Source organism: Ranitomeya imitator, chromosome 6 (genome assembly GCF_032444005.1).
Source record: "Ranitomeya imitator isolate aRanImi1 chromosome 6, aRanImi1.pri, whole genome shotgun sequence".
Classification (NCBI taxonomy): domain Eukaryota; kingdom Metazoa; phylum Chordata; class Amphibia; order Anura; family Dendrobatidae; genus Ranitomeya; species Ranitomeya imitator.
The window spans coordinates 547,585,813-547,598,008 of record NC_091287.1 but is presented as its reverse complement, the minus strand read 5'-3'; the positions used below and the strand labels follow the sequence as shown (position 1 = coordinate 547,598,008).

At 46.3% G+C, this 12,196-nt stretch overlaps 1 protein-coding gene across 1 annotated transcript in view; it reads left to right on the top strand.

Moving 5' to 3' along the window:
- The window catches only part of COL22A1 (collagen type XXII alpha 1 chain), a 573,554-nt gene that overhangs the window by 466,275 nt on the left and 95,083 nt on the right, over nucleotides 1-12,196 (top strand). The window contains exons 45-50 of the mRNA XM_069732369.1: nucleotides 447-494; nucleotides 739-852; nucleotides 2,237-2,290; nucleotides 3,930-3,983; nucleotides 4,254-4,307; nucleotides 4,942-4,995. Coding sequence (XP_069588470.1) covers nucleotides 447-494; nucleotides 739-852; nucleotides 2,237-2,290; nucleotides 3,930-3,983; nucleotides 4,254-4,307; nucleotides 4,942-4,995 — 378 coding nt within the window. The remainder of the gene's footprint in view (nucleotides 1-446; nucleotides 495-738; nucleotides 853-2,236; nucleotides 2,291-3,929; nucleotides 3,984-4,253; nucleotides 4,308-4,941; nucleotides 4,996-12,196) is intronic.

The following is a 12,196-nucleotide window of genomic DNA, read 5'->3' as shown; positions in this document are numbered from 1 at the left end:
TAACTATCTAAGACCATCACTCCACTACTCTAGACCACCAGGGAAACTAAAAAAAAAAATACTCCACTACCATTGACCATTGAAGAAAGCTGAAAATGAATCCATCCACCGCCCTAGATCACCAATAAAGCTGAAATAAATCCCAGTTATCATCTTCTCCTTTTTCAACTCTAGACCACCTGCAAAATAAAAAATGAATTTCTGTACTACATTAGGAAATAGGAAAACGGAAATTAGGCTACTAATCTACTACCCTAGACCACCAGGGAATTGTAAAATGATTTCAATCTTTTTTTTTTTCACCTGTTTTTTTTTTAAATTTAGGTATGTTTTATACTCTGAAGATGTGGAACTGGTATTCTAACGAGGTGGTTGATATAACCTATTTTATAAGGTGTCTTCCCATACTTACATGTTCTGTTTTGCATTTCCCCCCTTTTTTTTAGGGTCCGGCCTCATTGATCAAAGCCCCAGATTTGGAAGTCTACGTTAAGGTAAAATTTTCATTTTTAGTGTATTTCTTGGCTGGAATGTAAATTAGTTTTACACTAATCCATGTTCGTTAATGGTCTACTGATCTAGGTAGAGGTTCACTATTTTGGGGCGCCTTATAAGGGTGGTAGGAACTCAAATTTTCCTTTTCGAAATGTCACTCCAAAAATTAAAAATGAGGCATAGACATAACTCTGACCTTCCACAGGCATCGATAACTATAAGAATTTGCATTTACTTTTGCAGGATTTGTACAGGGATTGTCCACCCGGTCCACCAGGCTTGCCGGGAATCCCAGGAGTTAAAGGCGACAAGGGTCTCCGCGGTCCTCCAGGACGGGATGGTATAGATGGCAAAAAGGTAATCCCCAATAGAGGCTTGAGGAAAAATGTTTAAGACCGTTCCAAGATATGGCGACCATGAAAAGCTAATATTTAGAGATGAGCGAATCTTGAAATTCAGATTTGTCAGATTCGCCATAATTCTTGCAGCTGATCGACTTACCGTGAATTGCAAGTGTTTGCAAAGACACCAACTGCCCTGAAACGATGCGTATAAAGCTCCGAGTTCTCTTAGGACTGTATTGAAAACTTTTCAAGCTTTTCTAATGCAAACCCAGATGTAGTGATGTCGAAGTGACCTCAACATACATGACTATTGGTAAATGGATGATAGCCGTTAATCACTGTTGTGCTGTCACACACTATCTGTAATGTTTATTCAGTGTTTAACGCCTTTCTCTTCCTGTCTCTATGGCTAAACTGTTAGCTCTAAAAATTCAAACTATCCAGATTCACCATAAAAATGGCTGCCTCTGCTGTAATGACACACGGTGTGTGTCACCAAGGAAGCCTAGGGGGCGCTAGCAGGGAGCCCGGAGCCGAGCGCAGGGAGTGTAAGAGCTAAAGCACACAGTGTGCACAGGACCTGACACTAAACAGTCATGTGATCATGGGGGTGCGGAGCTACCACGTGTGAGGACGGGGAAGCAGCAGAGAGCAAAGAATACGGGGCACAAAACGTAAACGTAGTCAAATGGAGAGCCAAGGGGTCAAAGCCAAACGAGAGTGAGGTACCTAGGGATGAGACAGCAAGAGAACCGGGATGAGCCAAGGGGTCAGAGGACCAGGAAGAACAGGGCAGTACAGAGCAGAACACAGAAGCAGAAGTCAGGGGACGTACTGGGTCATAGACAAAAAAGCTCACACCCACAGAGGCACAACGATTACAGACGAGTAACCTGGGTCAGCAATCCCTAGCCGAGTAAACGGAAGTATCACCGACACTGGACCCAGGAACTACAAGCATTAAATAGCCGCCCCAGAACCAAAGAGAGGCGAACTGTCTTAACCCTGACTTGACCAGGATGGAGCCAGAACCACCCCGTCCAGAGTCATGACAGCTGCTTTTATACGGGCTATAATATTCCCTCAGTATTTACTGTGTTACATCTCTGCTATATGTGATGTGATTGCTGAAAGGCATAATGTAGAAGGCCAAGGGCGTACATTTGAGACTTCTCTGGCTGATTCAGCACTGGGCATTTTTTGGGCCATATGAGTGAATCAAATTGAAAATTGTACAAATTCGATGGGTCCAACAAATTTTTTGAAAATTTCGACATGTATTAAAATCGATTGAATCATCCCTAATTATGTTCGTTTGTAAAGTTAATTATGTCCATTCTTGTACATAATTATCCTATGTATATGATGTGGCTGACTATTCATTTTTCTTGATACAGGGAGAACAAGGCACCACGGGTCCTCCCGGGCCAACGGGCTTGGACGGTATGAAGGTGAGTTGGATTGTTAATGACACAAAGTAATTATTCCAAATGACTGATTAATATTCATCACATGAATGACAAATGTCCTTAATTGCAAGAACCTCTTGATGAGATGGATCGCGGAGAGTGGAATAGCGCACGTTTTTAGTGTCCTCACTTCAAGGACATTACAGTAGACAGTCCTATTTGTTCGCTCGACATCCAAGGTCAATGCCCATAAATGCATTATGGCTTTGATAACTTGACTTGTACGTAGCCGTCATGGCCTGCCCAGACGAGGTCCAATCCTAAAAGTCATCGATATGTTTCTCAATATTGTTAAAAAATGAGATGTTCTCCAATTTTGTTGCAATTTGCACCAAAATTGTAACATAGTAACATAGTAACATAGTTAGTAAGGCCGAAAAAAGACATTTGTCCATCCAGTTCAGCCTATATTCCATCATAATAAATACCCAGATCTACGTCCTTCTACAGAACCTAATTGTATGATTGTGCGTTGCTAAACCAGACTTGATGACTTTGACACACAAAGTTTTCTTAGGGTATTAATTGGGCAGCATTATTTGGGTAATACATTATTGAAGTCAGTTCTTAGGGTCAGTAATGAGGCCATGTTGTTTGGTCCATGGATAGGCAAAGCAGCTAATGCCTTAATGGGGTTGTCAGGCCTTAGCCTACAAGTCTGCAGTCACTCTTTGTGACTGTAGACTTGTGAATTCTAACAGTGCGCTCACTGCGGACACCAGGAGAACGGATCTGCATACATCCAGTCGCATGCCGACTAGACATGCTCGGTCTCTCCCAATACAAGTGAATTCTGCAAGGCCGGACACAGTCTAGTTGGAATGTGGCTGGAAAAATGCAATTTGCATACTTGTCACATGACTGCTCGCTCATAGAATCCTAACTGGAAGCGCTGTGCCCATGAAGTGAGTATTCACAAATCTGAAGTCGTATAGAATGGCTTCAGACTTGTAACCCATGGCTGGACAACCACTTTAATACTTATGAAGTGCTGGGATAAAATAATTTAATATATTCCATTGTATTGGTTAAGAGAAATCTAGGAAAATAAATCAAGGAGACGTTTTTATAAAATATATAGACACTTTTTTTGGGAGGGGGGCTTTTTGTTACTTTGATGCATGTATTTCTGGCTAAAATTATATTTTTTTTAATGATGGTTTCATTAACATTTTTTACTTTTTGGATTCTACAGCCTCTATGCATCACTGTACATATCAGACTACAGAATGTTCTGAAGGCCAGGTCTCTGGACACATGAACAAAAGAAAGTCAGAACTTTATCTGGTCATATATCAGCTTAAAAGCTTTCAGGAGAGGAGAGATAAGGTTACTACATCAGAATGAGCTCACTGTCTGATTCACTGGTCCTGCAGCTCCTTCTGCAGTCAGCTATGTATTGTGACACATAGGGGATGTAGAAGCCAAACGATAGAATTTCCATACAGAAACCTTATTGGAAATATTATATTTTTTGTTAGTTACCCTTTGCCCAATAATGTTAGTTTGTGTAAACTATGTACACCAATGGCTTGAAATGTCTCTTCCAAATAGAGATCATCATTATCATGGTGCAGGATGGATAACTTTATTTCCTTATGTGCAATCTTTTGTGTTTCAGGGTAGTAAGGGGGAACGCGGAGCGGAAGGAGAACCCGGACAGAAAGGGGAAAAGGTAAAATAATTGGATTTTGTCAGTTTCTTGAGGCTCGTGAACCTTTTTTAAGAAATGTGATCTAATGTAAAGGTATTAATGTATTGTACCATGTTATGCCCTGTTAATGGAACCTCAGCTCCTCCACTCGTTGGGACCTGGGCACTAGTTATTTAAAATTTGGCTGCGGCTTCATCTGCCGATAAGAACAGGTCTACATCCTTCGTATCTTATTATGTAGATGTTGGCATTAGTTGACCTCACCACGGACTGTGTTATGTCCAATTTCAGGGTATTCCAGGAATGCCAGGCTTCACTGGACCACCGGGTACCTCAGGACCTCCCGTAAGTTTTTTCTCTTTTTTTTTCCTTATAAATGTTGCGGTTTCTTTCAGTCTTCACATTTTATTTGAAATTTTAGGGTACAACATGAACACATTTTGTGCAGATTTTCTCTTTTGTATATTAAGGCATAGTTAAACGGTGATAATAAGCTAATTCCATTTCTGTCACTTGCTAATTATCTCTATTTTAATCTTCTTGAACCGTGTTAACAGTAAGTTGTACCTCTCGGTTATACTTATTGGTAAAGCATTGCTAAGCGGCGTGATGCCTAATAAAGTCTCAAATATCTTCCACTTTGAAATAAGTGGGTTGAATCCAACGATAGTTGCAAATGATGACTTCTTAAATGGCAGAGTTGCCTTTTGGGACCCTCATATATCAGAGCTTGGGTACAACTGCTACCTCTGCAACCCCCTCATACCCAAATAACTATTCCCCTTGTTTGGCGCACGTCCCACCTGACCTCATTGATATTTCCCCTGCTTAATGCCATAAAAAAACTATTTTTTCTGTATTTGTGAGATCTACGAAGCCCGTCTTCTGAAGCTTTCAGTGGACCACACCAATATCTAACACTGTAAGCACAATAGTTTCCATTCCTGATACTAATTTATGTATCTTATCATTTATGTAGGGGCCAGAAGGCTTATCTGGGATCATGGGCCCTCCTGGCCCCACAGGAGAATCCGTAAGTTTAATGTTTATTTACAGTATATCTACTTTATGTATATATGTATGTGCTACTGTGTGCATGCTTGGTCACTGAAGATCAGAGACTGATGCTGCCTATGAAATGATTATTATTTTATGGCTTTTGGCTCGAGCCATGGTGACTTGATGGATGAATGCTCTCTGTAGGAAGATCAATATTGTGCAAGCCTAGATAGGTCCACCGGGGTCTTCTCCGTCATTATCTTGATTGTATCATGCCATCAGGTTGATCGTCTTCCTCTTTGCCTTGCTCCTTCTATTCCTCCGACCATTATGTCCTTCTCCAGTGATTGCTCTCTTTGTATGATGTGTCCAAAGTAGGAGACTTGATGGATGAATGATCTGTAGGAAGATCGATCTTGTGCAAGCCTAGATAAGTCCACCAGGGTCTTCTCCGCCAATTTCTTGATTGTAGCATGCCATTAGGTTGCTGGTCTTCCTCTTTGCCTTGCTCATTCTATTCTTCCTACCATGATGTCCTTATCCAATGATTGCTATTTTTGTTTGTTGTGTCCAAAGTAGTTGACTTGATGGATGAACGATCTATAGGAAGATCGATCTTGTGCAAGCCTAGATAGGCCCACCAAGGTCTTCTCTGTCATTATCTTGATGGTATCAATCCATCAGGTTGATGGTCTTCCTCTTTGCCTTGCTCCTTCTATTCTTCTGACCATGATGTCCTTCTCCAATGATTGCTCTTTTCGTATGATGTGTCCAAAGTAGTTGACTTGATGGATGAACGATCTGTAGGAAGTTCGATCTTGTGCAGCCTAGATAGGTCCACCAGGGTCTTCTCCACTGTTATCTTGATAGTATCAAGCCATCATGTTGCAGGTCTTCCTCTTCGCATTATTCCTTCTATTCTTCCAACCATGATGTCCTTCTCCAGTGACTGCTCTCTTCATATGATGTATCTACAGTAGGCAAGTCGTAGATTGGAGATCTTTGTTTCGAGTGACATGTTTGGATTGATTTGCTCCAAGATTGCTTTGTTTGTTCTTTTTGCCATCCATGGAATTGATACCATCATTCTCCAACACCATATTTCGAAGGCTCTGATTCTTAGACTGCTCCAATTTTATAATTCTTGTTACAAGGAAAATATTGTTACCTTTCATCTTCATATTTGGCTTTTTTTGAGTGCAGCCAGCATTGGATACAGCCAGAAGCAAAGTAAACCCTACAAGAAGTTTGAAATTAACTCATCCATTGTAGTTATAGATGTAGTGCATGGTCTTTTGCTATAGTATGTACACCCGGGGATATCATGCTATTCTATTCTGCACATTTATTAAGTCTGCCACTGACAGATAAAATATCTAAACCGACAGAGCGTGAAGCAAACTCACCCTCCTCGGGCAGATTTTGCTTGTTTGCAGCAGTACCATGCTTACAAATCCCACCGGGGCCGCAGCGCTATATTCACCTCCACCTGGATTCTCATGTTAGAAGCACGTCCGGTGCCGAATGTCCTGGAGCCAGCTGCTGTCTTACACTATTAGATATAATGCAGCCTCAATTAAGAGTTAACCACACATTGAGAAAAGCTTCTCCTTAATAATGGTCACATATGTGCGCCGCTATAGTGAGTGGCCTCGGAGAAATAATGTGTGAATCTGTAAGATTGGCAATAGCTTGCATCGTATATAGGTGTCCAGAGGCGTAGCTAGGGTTTTGGTCCAGGGGGGCGAAGCTTCTGAGCGGGCCCCTAACCAGGTAACCTTAATTACAACTCGGTGATGCGCCCTAATACTGGAGGAGAACCTCAGCAGATGACCGCGCTGTTACTGAAGATAATCTCTATATAATGACCAATATACATATTACCGCCATATGGTCAGTGGTAGATACCAGCCCTACAGAACATATAAGAGATCACAGCACAGTTACAGATAATGTCTTACCGCTGACGTTCTTTCTGATGGAATTGTTCATTTTTCCGGTCTTTTCCATCTGGCCCAGACCGACATGACAACTTCTTCCAGCAACGACTCACCTGCAGAAAATACAACAAAGACACATTTCACTTCTCATGTTCCAGCCCCATCACCGTCTATTCCCAACCTGCACAAACTCCTCATCCTGCTGATACCCCAATACTGAGCCGCTGCTGCCATATGTGTCCTTATTACTGCCCCTGATACCCCAATACTGAGCAGCTGCTGCCGTATGTGCGCCTATTACTGCCCCTGATGCCCCAATACTGAGCCGCTGCTGCCGTATGTGTCCCTATTACTTCCCCTGATAACCCAATACTGAGCCGCTGCTGCCGTATGTGTCCCTATTACTGCCCCTGATACCCCAATACTGAGCCGCTACTGCTGCCATATGTGTCCCTATTACTGCACCTGATATCCCAATACTGAGCCGCTGCTGCCGTATGTGTCCCTATTACTGCACCTGATACCCCAATACTGAACCGCTGCTGCCGTATGTTTCCCTATTACTGCACCTGATACCCCAATACTGAGCCGCTACTGCTGCCGTATGTGTCCCTATTACTGCCCCTGATACCCCAATACTGAGCCTCTACTGCTGCCGTATGTGTCCCTATTACTCCCCCTGATACCCCAATACTGAGCCACTGCTGCCGTATGTGTCCCTATTACTGCACCTGATACCCCAATACTGAGCCGCTGCTGCCGTATGTGTCCCTATTACTGCACCTGATACCCCAATACTGAACCGCTGCTGCCGTATGTGTCCCTATTACTGCCCCTGATACCCCAATACTGAGCCGCTGCTGCCGTATGTGTCCCTATTACTACACCTGATACCCCAATACTGAGCCGCTGCTGCCGTATGTGTCCCTATTACTGCCCCTGATACCCCAATACTGAGCCTCTCCTGCCGTATGTGTCCCTATTACTGCACCTGATACCCAAATACTGAGCCGCTGCTGCCATATGTGTCCCTATTACTCCCCCTGATACCCCAATACTGAGCCGCTGCTGCCGTATGTGTCCCTATTACTGCCCCTGATACCCCAATACTGAGCCGCTGCTGCCGTATGTGTCCTTATTACTGCACCTGATACCCCAATACTGAGCCTCTGCTGCCGTATGTGTCCCTATTACTCCCCCTGATACCCCAATACTGAGCCGCTGCTGCCATATGTGTCCCTATTACTGCACCTGATACCCCAATACTGAGCCGCTGCTGCCGTATGTGTCCCTATTACTGCCCCTGATACCCCAATACTGAGCCGCTGCTGCCGTATGTGTCCTTATTACTGCACCTTATACCCCAATACTGAGCCGCTGCTGCCGTATGTGTCCCTATTACTGCACCTGATACCCCAGTACTGAGCCGCTGCTGTCGTATGTGTCCCTATTACTGCACCTGATACCCCAATACTGAGCCGCTGCTGCCAAATGTGTCCCTATTACTGCACCTGATACCCAAAACTGAGCCACTGCTGCCGTATGTGACCCTATTACTGCACCTGATACCCCAGTACTGAGCCGCTGCTGCCGTATGTGTCCCTATTACTGCTCCTGATACCCCAATACTGAGCCGCTGCTGCCGTATGTGTCCCTATTACTGCACCTGGTACCCCAATACTGAGCCGCTGCTGTCGAATGTGTCCCTATTACTGCCCCTGATACCCCAATACTGAGCCGCTGCTGCCGTATGTGTCCCTATTACTGCCCCTGATACCCCAATACTGAGCCGCTGCTGCCGTATGTGTCCCTATTACTGCTCCTGATACCCCAATACTGAGCCGCTGCTGCCGTATGTGTCCCTATTACTGCACCTGATACCCCAATACTGAGCTGCTGCTGTCGAATGTGTCCCTATTACTGCACCTGATACCCCAATACTGAGCCGCTGCTGCCGTATGTGTCCCTATTACTGCCCCTGATACCCCAATACTGAGCCGCTGCTGCCGTATGTGTCCCTATTTCTGCACCTGATACCCCAGTACTGAGCCGCTGCTGTCGTATGTGTCCCTATTACTGCCCCTGATACCCCAATACTGAGCCACTGCTGCCGTATGTGTCCCTATTACTGCCCCTGATACCCCAATACTGAGCCGCTGCCGCCCTATGTGTCCCTATAACTGCCCCTGATACCCCAATACAGAGCCGCTGCTGCCGTATGTGTCCGTATTACTGCCCCTGATACCCCAATACTGAGCCGCTGCTGCCGTTTGTGTCCCTATTACTGCCCCGATACCCCAATACTGAACCGCTGCTGTCGTATGTGACCCTATTACTGCACCTGATACCCCAGTACTGAGCCGCTGCTGCCGTATGTGTCCCTATTACTGCACCTGATACCCCAATACTGAGCTGCTGCTGCCGTATGTGTCCCTATTACTGCACCTGATACCCCAATACTGAGCCGCTGCTGACGTATGTGACCCTATTACTGCCCCTGATACACCAATACTGAGCCGCTGCTGACGTATGTGTCCCTATTACTGCACCTGATACCGCAATACTGAGCCGCTGCTGACGTATGTGTCCCTATTACTGCACCTGATACCCCAATACTGAGCCGCTGCTGACGTATGTGACCCTATTACTGCCCCTGATACACCAATACTGAGCCGCTGCTGACGTATGTGTCCCTATTACTGCACCTGATACCGCAATACTGAGCCACTGCTGCCGTATGTGTCCCTATTACTGCACCTGATATCCCAATACTGAGCCGCTGCTGCCGTATGTGTCCCTATTACTGCCACTGATACCCCAATACTGAGCCGCTGCTGTCGTATGTGTCCCTATTACTGCACCTGATACCCCAATACTGAGCCGCTGCTGCCGTATGTGTCCCTATTACTGCCCCTGATACCCCAATACTGAGCCGCTGCTGCCGTATGTGTCCCTATTACTGCCCCTGATACCCCAATACTGAGCCGCTGCTGCCATATGTGTCCCTATTACTGCACCTGATACCCCAATACTGAGCCGCTGCTGCCGTATGTGTCCCTATTACTGCACCTGATACCCCAATACTGAGCCGCTGCTGCCGTATGTGTCCCTATTACTGCCCCTGATACCCCAATACTGAGCCTCTCCTGCCCTATGTGTCCCTATTACTGCACCTGATACCCCAATACTGAGCCGCTGCTGCCATATGTGTCCCTATTACTGCACCTGATACCCCAATACTGAGCCTCTGCTGCCGTATGTGTCCCTATTACTGCACCTGATATCCCAATAGTGAGCTGCTGCTGCTGCCGTATGTGACCCTATTACTGCACCTGATACCCCAATACTGAGCCGCTGCTGTCGTATGTGTCCCTATTACTGCACCTGATACCCCAATACTGAGCCGCTGCTGCCGTATGTGTCCCTATTACTGCACCTGATACCCCAATACTGAGCCGCTGCTGCCGTATGTGTCCCTATTACTGCACCTGATACCCCAATACTGAGCCGCTGCTGCCGTATGTGACCCTATTACTGCCCCTGATACCCCAATACTGAGCCGCTGCTGCCGAATGTGTCCCTATTACTGCCCCTGATACCCCAATACTGAGCCGCTGCCGCCCTATGTGTCCCTATAACTGCCCCTGATACCCCAATACAGAGCCGCTGCTGCCGTATGTGTCCCTATTACTGCCCCTGATACCCCAATACTGAGCTGCTGCTGCCGTTTGTGTCCCTATTACTGCCCCGATAACCCAATACTGAACCGCTGCTGTCGTATGTGTCCCTATTACTGCACCTGATACCCCAATACTGAGCCGCTGCTGCCGTATGTGACCCTATTACTACACCTGATACCCCAATACTGAGCCGCTGCTGCCGTATGTGTCCCTATTACTACACCTGATACCCCAATACTGAGCCGCTGCTGCCGTATGTGACCCTATTACTACACCTGATACCCCAATACTGAGCTGCTGCTGCCATATGTGTCCCTATTACTGCACCTGATACCCCAATACTGAGCTGCTGCTGCCATATGTGTCCCTATTACTACACCTGATACCATAATACTGAGCCGCTGCTGCCGTATGTGACCCTATTACTACACCTGATACCCCAATACTGAGCTGCTGCTGCCATATGTGTCCCTATTACTGCACCTGATACCCCAATACTGAGCCGCTGCTGCCGTATGTGTCCCTATTACTGCACCTGATACCCCAATACTGAGCCTCTGCTGCCGTATGTGTCCTTATTACTGCACCTGATACCCCAATACTGAGCCGCTGCTGCCGTATGTGACCCTATTACTGCACCTGATACCCCAATACTGAGCCGCTGCTGCCGTATGTGTCCCTATTACTCCCCCTGATACCCCAATACTGAGCCTCTGCTGCCGTATGTTTCCCTATTACTACACCTGATACCCCAATACTGAGCCTCTGCTGCCGTATGTGTCCCTATTACTGCCCCTGATACCCCAATACTGAGCCGCTGCTGCCGTATGTGTCCCTATTACTGCACCTGATACCCCAATACTGAGCCGCTGCTGCCGTATGTGTCCCTATTACTGCACCTGATACCCCAATACTGAGCCGCTGCTGCCGTATGTGTCCCTATTACTGCACCTGATACCCCAATACTGAGCCGCTGCTGCCGTATGTGTCCCTATTACTGCACCTGATACCCCAATACTGAGCTGCTGCTGCCGTATGTGTCCCTATTACTGCACCTGATACCCCAATACTGAGCCGCTGCTGACGTATGTGACCCTATTACTGCCCCTGATACCCCAATACTGAGCCGCTGCTGCCGTATGTGTCCCTATTACTGCACCTGATACCCCAATACTGAGCCGCTGCTGCCGTATGTGTCCCTATTACTGCACCTGATACCCCAATACTGAGCCGCTGCTGCCGTATGTGTCCCTATTACTGCACCTGATACCCCAATACTGAGCTGCTGCTGCCGTATGTGTCCCTATTACTGCACCTGATACCCCAATACTGAGCCGCTGCTGACGTATGTGACCCTATTACTGCCCCTGATACCCCAATACTGAGCCGCTGCTGCCATATGTGTCCCTATTACTGCACCTGATACACCAATACTGAGCCGCTGCTGCCATATGTGTCCCTATTACTACACCTGATACCCCAATACTGAGCCGCTGCTGCCGTATGTGACCCTATTACTGCACCTGATACCCCAATACTGAGCCGCTGCTGCCGTATGTGTCCTTATTACTGCACCTGATACCCCAATTCTGAGCTGCTGCTGCCATATGTGTCC